The sequence below is a fragment of the Uranotaenia lowii genome, chromosome 2 (genome assembly GCF_029784155.1).
Source record: "Uranotaenia lowii strain MFRU-FL chromosome 2, ASM2978415v1, whole genome shotgun sequence".
Lineage (NCBI taxonomy): Eukaryota > Metazoa > Arthropoda > Insecta > Diptera > Culicidae > Uranotaenia > Uranotaenia lowii.
In genome coordinates this window covers 125566833-125584641 of record NC_073692.1, presented here as the reverse complement: position 1 = coordinate 125584641, position 17809 = coordinate 125566833, and the positions used below count along the sequence as shown (strand labels likewise).

Genomic DNA, 17809 nt, shown 5'->3' with positions numbered 1-17809 from the left:
CAAAGTGCAAAAAGTGAACAGAGAAACTTTTTGATCAGCATTTCAGAATCTTACCCGGGCAGTATCCGTGTTAATACTGGGTATTGTTATTACTTTTCACTTTTTGATCATTATTATTGAAATTTCCGATGGTTTAAAAGTTCTCAACCCTTTTCCCTCCAAATTTTCGAAAATAAAATCTTTTCAAAAAAAATTTAGTTGCCTAAATTGGACCAATCAACAGTACAGAGTTTCTTTATTGAATTTCCATCCCAATTTCTGTCTTAGACTTGAAATTCGTAGTGAGATATTTTCAACTGATTTAACCAAAATTTTATCATCTACGGATCCTGAAACCAGCATGTCATTTTCCATATGATCACTCTCAAATTATTATAAAAAGGATCTCATAGTTGAGTTGCAAATATCATAGAGTGATTCTCTTAACATGAATATTTCTATGTTTTTAATCTTATCTTTTTCCATATTCAATTCATTAATAACAATTTGATAACTATTTTTTTTATCTGATGAGATTAATATTCATAAATATTTCATGAAAACTTTTTTGTGATTCAAAGATATAAAATTGAAATTCACATTTGGTGCAATTTCTGCTTTGGCTCTGATTGTTAATTTTTTATTCTTTTTTTTCAAATTTAATTCATATTTTGTTTCTCAAAACTTTATTTGAAATAATGATTGAAGATTTGAGACGCTGAATTGTGGTTCTGAATCTAACCTGATTTCAAGTCTTGAATCCTTAAACTCTTATAACTGTATCTATATGGAATCCGAATTTAATTATTTTGTTAATTTTTTATTGTATTCACTGTTTCAAATCTTCATGATACTTCCCAATTGTCATGAGGGTAATATCTCTCGATGAATCACAAACCAGACGATCAATGATGAAATGAAAATCATTTAAATATTTATCCGGTTATTTTTCTAAATCAGATAATTTTTTTCGGTGATAAGTGTATTGAAAAATTTAAAAATGAATTTAGCATTTTGCAGGTCAAATCAGAGTTTTCATTGTTTAAAAATGTCTAAACTCTTCCGCAATGTTTGCACCTGATGGCTATTTGAAGACAGTAAACTGAGCTCATATTCTTTTCTTTTACACGTTTAAAATGTTTTTATTCTCTGGGATAGCATTTGAAAAAAAAATCGAATCATAGGGGCCCCCCGAGAAAAATTGCCCCGGGCCCCCCGATGGTTTAATCCGGCCCTGCTTAATATAGACGGCGATAAAAGTTGTTTGTTGTATGTCGCAAAAGTGCTTAGATGTTCTAACAAAAAAAAAATTATAGGGTAGAATTACTAGTTATCATTATTAAACTTTCATCCTCCTTTTCCTTTTCTTCTTGTAACATCAACATGGCCAAAACTTGAATGCATCCTAGAACATGATAAACTTGCGTTCCTCATTTTTCTATTGAACATAGAATCTTGTAAATAGAACATGTATTGCAGACCATTTCTGGCAAACTCTTCATCTGAGTATATAGGGTTTTGGTTATGAGTTTGTAATGTTTATTGTGTACTTAAATTCATAAAAAAACAACAACAAAAATTGATTTACCTCTCCCGCACTTATCAAAGCATTTTAATCCTATGCTTAAAAGTTCTTCAAGAGCTCTAGAAACCAGAATTTGAAACATCAGAAAATGTGCTGAAAACTTGACTCGCTATTTTGTTCACACAAAGATAACAGATTGATTTTTGATTAAGAGAAAAGTTCGATGAAAGTCGAATAATATTCTATATTTATCGTCTGACTGATTTCAAAAATGAAAATTATGATTTCTGGAAGAGTGGTGGCATTCAATTTCCACATATCCTAGAAATTTAGCAAAATAAAATGTTCAATAAGGCCGGAACAAATTTTAAATCCTTCTTTTGTCACTCGGAGTTGGAACATCGCGAGGGGGTGGGGACAATAAAAAATAATGCGAAAAACAAATAAATTGGAATAAATTGCACGGAAGCCTGTATGCGAAAAAAATTGCATACTATATCGTTGCACAAAACTTGTAAATCAAGTAATTTTTTACCGAATAATTCAATCAAATCAAGAAAACAAAAGGTGAAATAACATCCATCTTCTTAAATTTGTTTTTTGGTCTTTTAATCTTTCAGATATTGGAATTTTTAATCGAAATTTACATACATTACTTCAAACTTTATTTATTTCCCCCTTCGGGTTTTTTGAGATTTCGAAGGGGGGGGGGGGGGTCCTGACAAAAAAAGAAATTGATATTTGTTCCAGCCTTATTCGTCAATTTTCACAATGAAATTGCCCATTTCATTCGGCCACTGAATGGTCCGGAAGGACAAATAAGTCATAGTTAACTACGAAAAAAATTAAAATTCTACCATTTTTGTTTCGATATTGTGATTCTCTTGGATTAATAAAATCGCATGTAAATTATTTTATCTGTCAACAATTTTCATGAATTTTTTGCTTAATCTTGCGTTGTACGTTCTTGAACGATTTGTTTACGTTTGTAGTACGTTTCCGTTAGCGACCATTGAGAAGTTTGTTTGTTTAGATTTTTCCTAGGAATCAAATGCGAGTCATTTTTGTTAAAAAAGTATTCCAAGGCCCAGAGCGTAAGAAAATTATAGTTATGTTATAAGTGTTTTTGTTCCGGGAATGTATTATATCTGTTACATTGAGAAGAGGCTTAAGATATGGAATTTATTTATTAAAAATTTCAATAATGATGACAATTGTAGATATAGCTTTTAACGTTATTTTGGAATCAGTCTGCGTAATAGAAGACAATTTTTAACATGTATACAAAATCAGGAAGAACTGACTCTTTCATGAGATGCACAATTTAACAAACGAACACAAACACTGTAACCATTATTTTTTTTATTCAAGCTGTTGTAAGGCGGAATAATCAATTTATTATGAAAAACGAGAAATAGATATCCTCTTTCCAGAGTTTTTGGGAATTGAGCAGACAAAACACTCGATTAATCCATCACAAATGACAAACGATCGTCATCTGGTTTTTCTTGGAATCATTGAAACGAACTTATTTTCAATTATTTCTACTAAAAAAAAATAAGAATAAATATTTTGAAAACATTTTGTTTCAAATATTGAAACAATCATACATGTTTTTTCCCCTGATTTATGTTTAAATAAGATTTTTATGAAAAAAGGGAACCCTCTCAGTTGAATATAAAACCATTCAGAAATTGTAGGATAGTTTTTTTTTTCTAACTTAAGAGATGTACACATCTACTGCTGAGAGAACAAAACATAATCGTGAGGCAAAATTTGAAAATGACGAAATTTTTCTTCTTAAAGTCTTTCGTGAGAATGAAATCGCAATAGAGAGAGCTTTATTTTGTCCTACAAAGTTGTAGAAAACGCAAAAATTTTAATCATTACATATCTGAAGTCTCTACCTCTGTTCAGTGCAGTGTTATAGAGGCAAAAGATCTTCAAAGTAGTTTTTAGACCTAACTATAATTGAATGAGCTTTTACGTGAGTAAGATGCTCTAAAAGTTTTTGGGGCATTCAAACCACACGTTTTGCATAAGACTTCAGCATTCTACGACGATTCCTAGAAAACTCACCGCAACTTTAAATTTTCTTTTTTCTCAATTTTTTGAGCGTTCATTGCAAAAACGTGTAAGTGGATTTGTAAAACTAATAGGGCATATTGAAGCTTGAGCTAAGTGAAACAAATTGGTTTTTGGTACAACTAGTATACATATATTTGATATGATTTGCACGTTTCCAGACAAAAATTATTTTCAACTGCCTTTTACATAGCACGTCATAGAAAATAAATTACAATCAAGTTTTGACAAAAAAAAAAAAAGATAAATTGTACCGGATTAAGATTACAAACAAGTTTCGCTTGAACCGGAGGACTGTTTTGAAGTCCCTCCATATCTGAAAATAATTATTTATGTAGCATTATCAATTAAAACATTTCATTCAACTGACGGAATTACGGTATTAAGGAGCCAAGGAATATAGGATTCAAGGTCTATAAAGCTCCTCTTACTTGAGGGAAGAGGGCTCTCATAGAAAATCAACCTATAATATGAGTCAAGTCGAAAAATTTTCAAATTAGTTTTTTTGACACACGATTAGGTTTTCGTATGATACGATTATTTATTTTGGCCCATGGTTTTTGAATGAAGCGAGTCCCTTAAAAAAATTACCAAAAACTTGTCACAACTTAAACAATTTTCTAAATATTTTTATCAAATTGAAAACACCATCGGATCTTGAAATAGTGAAATGATACGTTTAAGATTATGTCCCTTCAAATTAGACACGACTCAACTTATTTAAAAGCAAATTTGGAAGTCATACAATGTTTGGCAATGATTTCAACAACATTTACTTATTTCAAATGGAAGTGGGCCTTAAACAAAATACAATAGGCTCACCATACTTCATCAATGAATAACACGAATCAAGCAATTTTCTAGAAATTTTTTTCAATTTAAGTTCACACAAATTTAAGTCACAAAAGAACTGAAAAAGTAAGTTAGTTTTGATCAAATAAAGCTACATATGTTTTGCCATGTCTGAAACAATGTCAATGTGAAATAAGACACATATCGAACAAATTTTGACTGATATTCATAAAAAAAATTACACAAAATTCAGTTTAACATGATCTCTTCTTCTTTTTCAACATAGCGGATAGCGTACAAAATCCGTGAAAATACAACGCATCTGGAACATTAAATAATAAGCGATTTGTAACAAATTTGAAAACAAAACCGTTTGGATGGTTAAAAATATTCTTTACAGTCAAAAAAAAAATCTTTATATTTTCACGGATAGCAAAGAAATTTTGCTGTTCTTGCTTTATCAGTATTGAAAATTGGTCCTCAAAAATGACACAATTAAAACAATTTCAAGTGGTTTTCTTAAAATTCGGCTGATTCATGACTAGATGATTCGTTGTAATCAATATCCGATTCTGCTACTGCAAGAACGGAAAAAGGAGCTTCTAGAGGCACTCAGATTTGCAGATCTCGCCATTTACTGTACCCTTAGTCACGAAAGGCTCACTCCTCAGTCCGCAAGAGCAGATGGCCTGCCAAAGGAGATATTTGGAGGCAAATTTCGATATTTTCTTCTTCTTAAATTTGTCGTTCACATCGAACTTACTCTTGCCGGTGAAAAACTCCAACCCCGGAATTTGCTTAAAATCGGCCTTTAAATACGTTTCGTCGTCCATCACACAGCAGCCATATTTTGTCAGCATCTTCTCGTAGAGCTTCCGTGCCCGAGGTTTAGCTGTCGATTGTTGCCGCTCATCGCGATTTGGGAAGTTCTCTACCTTGTTTGTATGCAGTCCAGTTCTTTTCTTTGGATTCTGGACGTAGCTTTGCGACATGCTGATCTTTTTAGGCAAATCACGGCTTGAGACATTGGGATTTGCCTTAGTCATCCGCTTCACCTTTTCCTCCGTCTTTTTGTTCTCCGGTCCTGGTTTTCTTCCAGCTCCGTAGCCGTCAACTGCTCCTGGAACCGCTTCAACACTCTGTAGACGGTTGAATGGTGAATGTTCAATATGTTTCCCAACTGCCGGTGCGACAAGCAGTGAAGTCAACCTTCCAGATTTTGTCTGGATCTTCCAGACTTTTTGAACTTCTGCCAGACATTTTTTTCAGGTTTCCAGACTTCCAGACTTTTCACATATCTTTCAGACAATTGCAGACTTTTTGGTCAGGACATAAATTGTTCTAAGGAACTACGAAAATTAAAAATTTTTATGGTATAATATGGCAGAAAATGATACGGAATAAGGAATTATAATTTCAGAAGTGTTTGAAAGCTATTTATGATCGCAAACTCTTCGTATGTTAAATCGAGAGTCAGACAGAACACGTAACTGATTGTGACAGGAAAAAACGATTCGTGTGCAACATTGAGATCTGGCGTCCAAAAAAAAGGTCTCCACTTTGAAAAGTAAGCTGTCTAGACATTCCTTTAAAGATCCAGACATTTTTTTCAAATCTTCCAGACTTTTTCGAAAAACAGCTGACAACCCTGGTGACGGTTCAGAAAATTCCATGTGTTTGGGAAGAATTTGTTTTCTCGAATTTTTTTTTATTATTTGGAACATAAAATGAAGCATTGATTTTTTTAATGAAAAGTTAATCACCGTTTATTTATTTTATGAAATTATTTTATCGGCTATTTCGGTGAAATTTTATATTCTTTTAGAAAGAATATTTAAGAATTGAAAGATTACAAATTCAATAAAATTGCTATTGTTTTCAAACTGAATATCTGTAGCCAAAAATGGAAGATACTTCGTTCCCCGAACGAACCATCTTCAAAGTATCCGCAAAATTCGATAACAGGGATAATTTTCGTTTCCGGATACCCAGCCTCAAAACCACCACAAAATGGCCTGCGCCTTTTGGAATAATAAGGTTTTCTATTCATTTATTCATAATGCACTGCTACCGGGCCGGGCCGGGGCATATCGGCCAAACAATGAATGAAAAACAAATGTAAATTAACCTCCGGGGCTGTCTTTCATCTTGACAGAAACATGCCGACACTCCCGGGTACGAGGACTGTTTAGCTACCCACTACTGTTTGTTCAAAATTCAAATTCTCGGTAAAACCAATAATCCTCTCAAGATCTGCTTACAACATTACGGGAGACCGACCCAATTTGCTGGCTCCGTACAGGGGCAGCTCAAAAGGGTCCAATGTCGGATGTTCATAAATGGGCATACCTTTGCCGGGTGCAGAGATAAAGGTCCCGGAAGGTTTGCACTGGTAAAAAAGTAACGGTTTTTGTTGATTCTTTGAAGTTCAAATTGGAAGTTATTCCTAGAATTGTTTGTTTCAATTTAAACTACATGACAAATTTCGCAGAATTCCATTTTTTTTCATAAATTAGTGTCATTTGAAAAAAAAAAACACAAAAAAACTTCACCGAAAAATGGGAATTTTACAAAAAAATTAAGAAGAATCTAATAAAGAAAGTGTTTTACTTCTACCATCCACTTTTTAATCAGTGTACATCGTTTTATTTGCTCGAATCGGCCTTCAGGGGTGGATGAATCCACGTTTTCCGGATCCGGTTCTGTCAAGCTGCTAGCTTGATAGCCTTTTCAAGGTATGTAAAATTCGCTAATAAATATTCCATCGGATTGATCCTTGAAGGGATTCCTTCGCCAATGAATTTTCTTTTGGAACAAACAAAGGTGTAGAAATATTCGTAAGATTGAAATATGCAAATTTTGGGGATCCTTCCAGAAAAAAAATGAATGAGAGCACGTTTTGTGGTACACGGGAAAATAAATGAAACCAGTGAGTATCTATTTTTTCTTGAAAAAATCAAATAATAATAAACCCCTAATTGTATCAGCAGGTAAAGATGAAATAATACCGTTTCCAAAAAACTTGAGACTCTCGATAGTTGGAAAAGCAATCAAATCCAACCCGGTGAAACTTTTGGGTATTTTTTTGAAGAATGCTTTCGTAGAACTAATTTTAAGCCAGAAAAAAAAAGCTTCCATACATTCAATCAACTGAGTGAGGAAACTTTCCGAGTGCTCAATTACTGCACTCCAAAGTACTTTCGCTGAAATCTCGTTCCTTCCACTTCCAGATCGAACGCTATCGAAGCACAACTTTCAACTCGTCGATAAATATTCTAAGATAGCTCTACCGCCCTCCGTTTTCTAGCAGGGCGAGCAAAAAAAGAAAACCCTATCCACCAGCTCAAGATTGAATCCGGTGTGGTGCACACTTTCGAGTTTGAAGTTTTGTGGAGCAAAAACGGAAACACGGCGCGAAATTGAGCTGGGCGACGCGCGATAAAAATACCTACCACGTGTGCTGGTAGAGTGAGGTAACGAAAAACGGTTCATTTAGAGTTAGTTATTCGAAACTTTGCAATTGAGTACCCGTTGGGCTGTGTTTAATTGTATGTTGTTGATACCGGGTAGTTTGAGATTTTTTTTTGTGAATTGAAATGTTTTCTTATTTTTATAAGAAGAATACAGAAGATGAGAAGATTTTAGGACCTCATAAAATTCTCACTAAAGGATCTGATAATTCAGAAGGGATTCGTTGGCTTTTGGATCTATCATTTGAATTGGGATCTACATGTATTTTATATCAAAACGGATAAGTTGAACACAAATTAAAATTGCTGAAAAATGTTTCAAATCTCAACCCCGAAAGTTCTATTGAACGGATGTATCCAGAAACAGTTAACATTATTCGGCACAGAGGTGTTACTGAACTCGCCAGTAGACTTTTAACAAATTTACTGGTGAGGCTCTATTGAATTTATAAAATCAATTCGCAAGAAAGGAATGCTTCAAATGCTTTCCTCGGGTGAACATTTATTTGTAGGTAAAGAGGTAGATTAACTCGCCAGTAGATCCATAACCAATCAACTGACAAGACTTTGTCGAGTTTGCTACTTCAGAATCGTAAGTCTGTTAGGGACGTTTGGATGCGCCCCCTGGGAAACACACGAGCACCACTTGAATCGTGTTCGTATGTTTCTCTTGGGACGAGTGTTCGTCTCAGACTCCGATCTTCCCATAGAAAGCGCACTCTGATTGCTCTACAAATTTGGTTTTCTCAATCTTGACGTAATTTTACACATTCTCTGTGAACATGGATGGAAAAACACCTAAGATCGACTTGTCCAGTGAAAGAGAATGAATTTTTGCCGTCTGCTCTTCCCAAGCCTTGTCAGCACAAATTTCGCTGACATTTTGGATACTGCAACATTCCCGCCTGACTGGATGCAGGGTATCCTCGTAAAGGTCCCGAAGAAAGGAGACCTGACAGAGTGCGGAAACTGGCGAGGCATAACGTTGATCTGTACAACCCTCAAAGTACTCTGCAAAGTGATCCTGAACAGGGTCCAGGAGAAAATCGACGCTACACTCCGACGGCAACAAGCTGGATTCCGATCCGGACGATCATGTGTGGACCACATCACAACGCTACGAATAATAATGGAACAAATCAACGAATTCCAGGACTCTCTTCTACTGGTATTCGTTGATTTCGAAAAAGCATTTGACCGACTGAACCACGAAAACATCTGGGCGGCGCTAAGACGACGAGGGGTCTCAGAGAAACGAGTCTATCCCTTTGAAGCACAGTACCAGACATTTTCGTCTTGCGGGACGATGTCTTGTCCAAACCTATCCAACCTATCCATCACAACACTTCTTGCGTACACCAGTGTTAGGAAAAACCTATATTCTAACAGTTTCGCGTTGCAAAATTTCTATCGCATTACACTTTTTGGCTGAGGGTGATATTTTAAAAACACGGTCCTTTGCAACACCAAACCAAGTGATAGACAGGCGTTGCAAAACAGTCCTCACTGCAGTACATTCACTTTAAATAATCTGCACGTAGCAGCTATGTGAAAAACTATATCATTTTTATCCAAGTGATTTTCACGAAGATGCTGTGAAATATTTCGAAGTATAAGGGTATATACGTTGGGTAAGGGTATATACGTCGATGGTGTTGATGTCTGGTTGGCCTCAGCCATAACCTCGAAACTTGATTTGGATTTGGTCTCATCAGAGTTGCCAGGTTGTTTCACACGATGCTTACTTTTGTGAAGAATTTAAACTATTGCGTGCTCTGGGCTGGTAGTTACACCTCCTCGTGGTCCAGGGCGGAAACGTGTCTGCAAGTCCGGCGTATTGCAGATGTACGGCTAAGAGAACAATCACTAAACCCACTAGAGGACGTCGACGGATTTGCTAAATGCGCGCGGAAGAAGTGGTGCACCCGGGTACTTAGGTACCAGTACTCTGGTGTGAGGGTGAGGGTCCATCACGCGTTAAAGGGGTCATGGCCCTGAAATGCGGATGTGACCGGAGTGAGAGCGATCGCCATCTCGTTTTGCGTTTCGGTGGGTATAGACCCGACTCGCAAAATGAGTAGATGCGCAAAGTGGTGGCCAATGGTGGGTCAATCACTGAGGGACGTGTTAAACACGTCAGTGTCAGTGAGGTGCAGCATGCCGGAGGTGTCAGGGTTCGAGATGCGTTTCGGGAATTGATGCGCCTGTACCGCTAGTGCGACCTGATGAGGGCGGTCTACAACTCGTTTTGCGCTTCGGGGAGTAAGGCACCCGACTTGTAATTTGGGTAGTTGCGCTGAGTGGTGACTTAAGTCAACACTAGAGAGTTCGGAGGAGTCTGAGTCCTACACGTGGCTTAGGAGGCTTATTCGAACAGAGAAAGTCTCGTCGACAACTCGCTTTGTGTTTGTGGTCTTCCTGGACTAGATTCACAAAGTTAATAGTTGCGCTAAATGGGGACTTCTTTTAGCCCGAGATATCGAGTCCTAACTCGTCAGAGGAGGGGTTGTGCATCGAGTTGTTTTAGAATGAGGTATTTTATGATAGTAGATTCGGAAACGAGTTTTTCCTCGTAGCGCTTTAGCGCGGAACGACCTCCCACCATTAAAGATGAAAGCGTGCTAAACACTTCGAGGTGGGAACAAAGGTCAAACGGCCCCAGGTGGATTTAATGGCGAAGGGGGTACAATGCTCCTTAGCATTGTATCATGAGTCGTCTAATTGCGTCCATGGACCCAGAGTAGCAAACCGGAGGAACGCGTTGGCTTTCCGTGCCTTGGAATGCAATCCGTAAAAAGGATTTATCAACTGGGTTCAGCCCCGTGCGAAGAACCTGTTCATGGGGGGGGGGGTTTTCGATATTCAAATTTAGCTAGAAATAATAACAATACCAAAAATACACAATAAAAAGGAAATCAATTTCTCAAATTATTTTCTTACTGATGATCATCACACAAACTCGAAAAAATAATAAACATTACAGATACGATTCATACAAAAGCAGAATCAATGCTTAAAATCAATTCATTTTCTGGTCAGTTATTAACAAATGATTCAAAATGATGATTGTTATTCTGAACTACAGATCACAAGTCAATAATTTCGAAATACGGAAAACAAATACGATTAAAGTTTCGAATGTAAACAGAATTTAAAACTTTGGGCATAGTTATCAGTACAAAGGAATAAAATACATAAAATAAAACACATTTAAAAGAAATCAAATCTTAGTTTTAGTTCAGGTATGTATCTAACAATGCTTAGAAGTTGTAAAAAAATTATAATGATTGAGGATTATTAATTGTATTAATTTACATTTCTTTTCTTCATTTTGAACTGAAGGGTTGATTAAAAAATACCTGTGGTTTATCATAAATTTGAAATAACATTTTGATCACGATTTGAAATGTGAAGTGAGTATAAAAATTCCATTTTGATTCTAAAAGAAAGCACATAGATGATGACTGAATTGAATTTGATAGAAAAAGAAAATATTCAATTTAAAATTTTAGTGATCAAAGTCGAAGAGAAAATTCTGTTTTCATATGTAAATTCTTCCAGTTCTCAGAATAAAAGGCTACAAAAGTTTGATTTTTTTCATGTCGTTATAATGGATTAAAAAAAATCAATTAACAATAAAATAACTAACAATGGAAATAAGTGAACCGTTTATAAAATTTCAACACCAATTGACATATTGAGTCCTGGAAAGTATTAAAGGTAGAATCTAAGTTTTCCTTACTAAAAATCTAGATTTATAGGCTTCTAAGAAGATGTTTGCAGAACACACAAATTCAGAATTGAAAAACGAAGGCAAACTTAATCAAAATATTTCAGAAAATTTCATTAGTATGTTAACGAAAATTCAATTTATCGGTCTTATGGGTAAAAGTTATGTTGTTTTAGTAAGAACATTTCAAGAAAATGTAAATTAAAATTCGTTTCATGAGGAACAAATGAATGACATGTGATGAAAATGCTTCGTATCAAATTCTACTTGCTCATTTTCGGTATCTATTCTATTTTTTTTTCTAACTCGCCTGTAATTATTATAATCTTGAAGTGTGCTTACTAAAAGAATATAACTTTCACTGCCTTCTAAGATCGATTGAATAAATTTCAAAAATCAATATGATGTACGATTTAAAATGATTCAGTTTTGAGTTAAATCAACCATTCATTACTTATTAACAAACAAATCTTCATAAAATAAACTGATTCTGATGATGATGCTGATGCATAATCGAAATAAGAATTTAAAATTCTACAGTTTTTAAAAATTTGGAAATAGAATTATTTCTGACACTACTAAAGGATGCTAAAAAAAAAGATTTTATTTCATTTAAAAAATTTGTTGAAATCTGCAAAACGATTTGATTTTTCCTTTTTAGAATATCTTTCATACAATTTAGTCCATAAATTATTTCAAAATCTATTATTTCCCAAAATTTAGAACAGTAAACAATTAGAAAACTTTTAAACCTTTTTTCGCAAATGCAAAAATTTCTTGGAGTCTGATGACAGTTGATAAAATCTATAATTTTGAAATATTTTGAAAAGTTTTAAAACAAAATTAAAAAAATGCGGAATTTTCCTAAATAATTTCTACCAATTTTTAAAAGTTTCAGGGCACCAAAATCTCTTGAATTTTGTGCACCTCAGAAACATGTGAATTCTGTGGCGTATCTACCATAACTCTTTTGAATGTGGAGTTAAATAACAAAAAACACAAAATCAAATTGAGACTGAAATTGATTTCCTGAAGAATACTTCGTAACTGCATAAAATTTGTAATGATATAAATGATGTATTATAATAAAAGTGATAACTAATACAGAAATAGATGAACTTGTTTAGATAAACTTCTTAATAAAAACCAATTCAAAAGACGAGGTTGGGTCTTTGTGTATCAAGCTTTGAGTTTCAATACAAAAGGTTTATGTAATAGCAAATTTACAATTTAAAACTTCTTTCAATTTGTGACCGTGTCAAAAAATGAAATGTCTTAGGTCTAGAAGAATGCAGAACTGAATCCCGCCGGAGGCGAGCAAATTTTCTGAAATTTTTGTTAACACTTGTTTTTAAACACCTTTTGAGGACAAGTAATTTTACTTGGAAAAAATCTCCATGGGGGGGGGGGGGGGTTAAACCCCTAATACCCCCCCCCCTCCGCACGGCCTTGACTGGGTCATCAACTAACAAAAAATAAATAATGTGTGGAAAACCAGGAAAACTAAATTTTATTATTTAACGTTAAATTTTAAAAAAATCGAAGAATCCCAGCCTTGTGTTTTTTGAAGGAGTAAACTTTCACAAAACTTTTTTAACCGTTATTATTATACATTCGATATTTAAAAAACACTGGAATTCTGCACATGAAATGAATGATTAGAAAAAAAAATCATAAATAAAACTTGTTATTTAAATTTTGAATTCGAAATACGAATCTTATGAGGGCATACTGAAATTAAATTTTGTTTTTTTAAATTTGCGATTTGAAAATGAAATAATTTTTTTTTATCCAAATTAGCACTGATAATTGCATTTTATGCTGTCGTATAAATTTTTTTTTTAAAATCAAATCTGATACTGTTTCATTGAATTGCGTTCAGAAAGTTAACCGTAATACGCAAATGTGCTTTAAATATTTATTTTAACAAAATCATAATTTTCAAGGGTATAGGTACCCAACTTTACTAGGTATTACAATAAGAATACTTATGCAGACTTTTGCTAAATATGAAAAATGTACTTAGGAATTAAACATCTGTAAATTGCTTCCGATTGAAGAACAAATTATAATGATTGAATAAACTGCTAATCTGACAAACTTATTTGCTGTTGAAATTGATCAGTTCGTAAAAAAAATCATTCCACTTCAGGACAAAACCAATTTGAAAGCATAATCATTGGCTGAATATTTGTAGTCAAAATCTAATTTACCTATCTTGAACCGAGGCTTTTAATAAATCTAAGTTGCAGCAAGTATCAATGAATAATCGGCAATGTATTTAAATGATCTTTTACTCAATTGGAATTAAAAAAAAATATGCACCTTTCTGAAAGAAAAAATAAATCTTGGATTTTTTTACGTGAATTCTGCAAACACATTAGCTTGACGTTAAATCTAAAAATAGTTAATTTGAAATGAAATAAGTTGTCTTGGCATAGTTAAAAAAATATTTTTCATTAACTACACAAATTTCATTTGACTTTTAAGAGATATATTGGTCTTTCCTTGAGTTAACATGTAAATTATAAGATTATGAATAATGTTATACCCATAACTTTCATTATTTTCTTGAAACATTTCAAAATCAATTCATATTTGTACTCATGAATATTTTTGTGAGCTCTTTGAGTTTTATTATAGACAAGGTGGAAATATTTTTTCAACGTTACTGAACGACAAATTCCATTTAATTTTATTGAACTTATGTTATTTAAAATGATATTCATGTCTTTTCCGAAAAAAATATTAAAATATTTAACTTTTTTAAATATGTTCATATCTTTCACTTTTACAAACCTATTTACAAAATTGCCCGGGCAAGAATGACGAAAGCCGAAGAAAGCGGGTTCAAATCCTGTTCAGTGATGTCAGTAATTTTTTTCGACATTTTCCAAATTATTTTTTTTTATCTTTTCTGTCAATCTAACCTTTCCTGATGGACGCATTTCCAATGAAAATCTAGTTTTGAAAATTAAGAATCACTTTATTTTGTCGATTAATTTAGATTCGTAAATGCCAACCTTTGCTCTAGTCAATTTCTTGCTCTATCACTTTTCTGGGGCGGAGAGATGACAGATAGTTGGATAACTTCACGATGTTCAATTTTTTTTTTATAAATTGCATTGATACAGAGAATCGACTATCATCAAAATTGACAAAATATTCATTGTAAAGATTTGATTGAAATCTTTTAATTGATTTTATTGATGTTTAAAAAAAAAATGACGTTAAAAACGAAAAATTATCAATCTTAAATATAAACTTTAGTTTTCTCGAGGAAAGTATGTTTTTATTTTAAATTTTATGATTGCATCGTGTTTTTGAGACAATATCACGGGGCGGCCGTTTTGCCTATTGGCTAGCATGTCAGGTTTGTAATCAAACGATCAGGGATCGAATCCCGCTGAATCCAACAAGGTTAAGAAATTTTGAAAGTCCATGGACCAAATCCATATATCGATCTGAATGATTCCTCTGCTGTTCATCAAATTGGCTGTAAAAAGAAAAGTTGACATGATACCTTGCTAGGCACAAGCAGAATTGGTTGTTTTTCAATGCAAAAAGACAAACTTCTATTCAACAGCTTATAACTTTTTTGTCAAATAAAATACAGACTCCGTTCGATTTTGGCAACACCCTCGTACATTTTGTGTTGCCAAAATCGAATGTTGCCAAAATCGAACGGTTTTTTTCGCATAGGGGAGAATGAGGATACTTGATCCCTGGGGATACTTGATTCCTTAGCTATATCTCGAAACTGGAATGTCTTACAAAGATCAAATGTTCTAGAAAAATGTGCCAAAATGAGCAAAATAACAATGCTTGTAGTTTTAAATTTTTTAACAAAATAATTGTTTGAGTAATTGAACTTTGTTTGAAAAATTTCACAAAATGTAACTTAAAGATCTTTTTGCATCTTTTTGAAATGTTCCTTACATGGGAAAATTATGAGTAAAATATTTGGTCCAATGTATCAATCGTTCGAGCGTAAAATGAACTTCATAATGCCATATTTTCAAAGCAATGAAAAACTGTCAACATTTTTCAGAAAAAGTTTTCTAAAATGTTGATTATGGGTACAATTGATCCCCTAGAGTTGGGTATAATTGATCCCCCTTCCAAACGGCATATTCTTCTTCTGAATTGATCGTTATGATTGCTGATTACAAAATTACTAATATTTATCCAAAAACTAATATCTATCAAACAATTGTCTGAAGAAAAGAGCAAAAATAATTAATTTTCTCCTAATTATAAAAAATAGCGCCTTTAAGTATGCAATGTATTAGCGTTGAGACAAGGTTATAGAATTTTCTTCTTATGTCTGCTATAAATTGTGAAATGAGAACAAACATGACCAAAATAGTCAACTAACATTCTATCTTGGGGTTTTGTGTGATTTTTATACAAGAATTAGGGCTTCCTGAATAAAAGAGCAAGTCTCCTTCAATAGGGGATCAAGTCTCCCCTAACTTCAGAAAAATCGCAATGTTTTTACTCCCACGAAAATGCTTCTAGTTCATCAACGGGTTCAAGTATCGTTCTAATTTTTGTAAAAAGAGTTGCTAGATTTTTCCAAAAAGATATGGTGAAAATAAGAAAAGGGGATCAAGTATCCCCACTCTCCCCTACTGTTTTTCAGTTATTTTTACAAAATAACTAATATTATTATCAAAAACGTTATTTTTAGTCAATTTCCGACCATTTCTAGTAATTTTTGATTTTTTTTCATCATGTTTTTGATGCATTTTGCACTTATTTTGTTTTGTTTAAAATGTTTGTTTTTATTTGTCATATTTGCTGTTTTCTCGTTCTTCATCATGTTTTAGTTGTTTTTTGTAATTTTCAGTCTTTTGTTCGAATTTGTTTTTCAACTTTTGGAATTTTTCATCTTTTTGTCATTTTTTAGTACTCAATAGTTATTTTTAAAAACTTTTGTTTTTATTGTTGCATTTTATCACCATTTCAGAAGACAAAAACGTATTAGTGGTATTTGTCTGATTTAAATTGGTCCTGTTATAACGATAACTAATGTAATGTTGTTTCTAAAAACCGTTCGATTTTGGCATATGTGCCAAAATCGGATGTTGCCAAAATCGAATGTTGTCAAAATCGAATGTTGCCAAAAACGAACGGGGTCTGTACCAAGTAACGAGCTCAGACAATGTTGATTTGCGGAAAATTCCTTTTGAAGAATTTATAAATTGGCAATAAAAACCATTAGCCGGCTCGGTTCGACAGAAGAAACAAAAATGATGTCGATTTTTCAGAACAGAAAACTTATTAAATTTTCCTATACATTCATAAAAGTTTAAATTTGCTCATCTTAACGTCACTTTAAAATTCTGTTAAAATCATGGCACAGTTTTGAATCAAAACAAAACTTTAAGACCCCATTAATGCTACATGAATAAATAATAATTGGGAGATTTTTCTGATGTGACAAATGTTTTTCAGTATTACTGACAACATATTTAGTATAAAAGAACTGAATTAGAAGAATATTAAATGCATATTTCTGGAAAATGTAAGAAAAGATAGGATAGAGAATGATTTTTACTTTCCAGGCTTTTGACGATTCTTAAAACTGAAATTTTAGCTACTTACAATATGAAACTGAATAAAATATTACAAAAAATCTTATTAAAGCGTTGGTCTCCGAAGATGTGACGTCTTTCCAAAAAAGTTTATCCAAAAGCCATTTGTTAAATAATTTAATGGGATTGATAAATATCTAATGGTTAAAACCTTGACATTTTTTTAATAAAAACCAAAAATATTAAAAATTTAGGCATTATTTTTTTGAAATTTACTTACCTATATTAAGATACATTATAAAAAATAGCACCGTTTTCATGTTGAATTCTGGTATGCAGTTCTCCATTGGGGCTGAAAATAGAGAAAAATACAATTAGTTATTTGATATGTGACCGTAAAATAATATTTGCTAAAGGACAAATGGTTTCGATTCATAAATCCCTAAACATTATATGGAAATCCATAATACTCCCCATGTTCAAAGACGAAATAACAAAAAACTATGAAACTGATGTCGCTGCAGTAGCTTAGTTTTGCCAAGCGTAATGCCAGTAATAAGCAGTAATTATTAGACAGCAATCAACTAAAAGGATCGAGAATAGAAACTTGCCAATTCTGCAAAAACATCATTCATCACTCAAAACCCCGGCCGCAAATCCGATTATTTCAATTAGTTTCATGAAGCCC

The 17809-nt window shown here is 33.3% G+C and overlaps 1 protein-coding gene across 1 annotated transcript in view; it reads right to left on the bottom strand.

Moving 5' to 3' along the window:
• The window catches only part of LOC129748279 (zwei Ig domain protein zig-8-like), a 140594-nt gene extending 123125 nt beyond the window's left edge, over positions 1-17469 (bottom strand). Inside the window, exon 1 of the mRNA XM_055742816.1 lies at positions 17402-17469. Coding sequence (XP_055598791.1) covers positions 17402-17468 — 67 coding nt within the window. The 5' untranslated portion in view covers position 17469. The remainder of the gene's footprint in view (positions 1-17401) is intronic.
• Between the last annotated feature and the right edge of the window lie 340 nt (positions 17470-17809).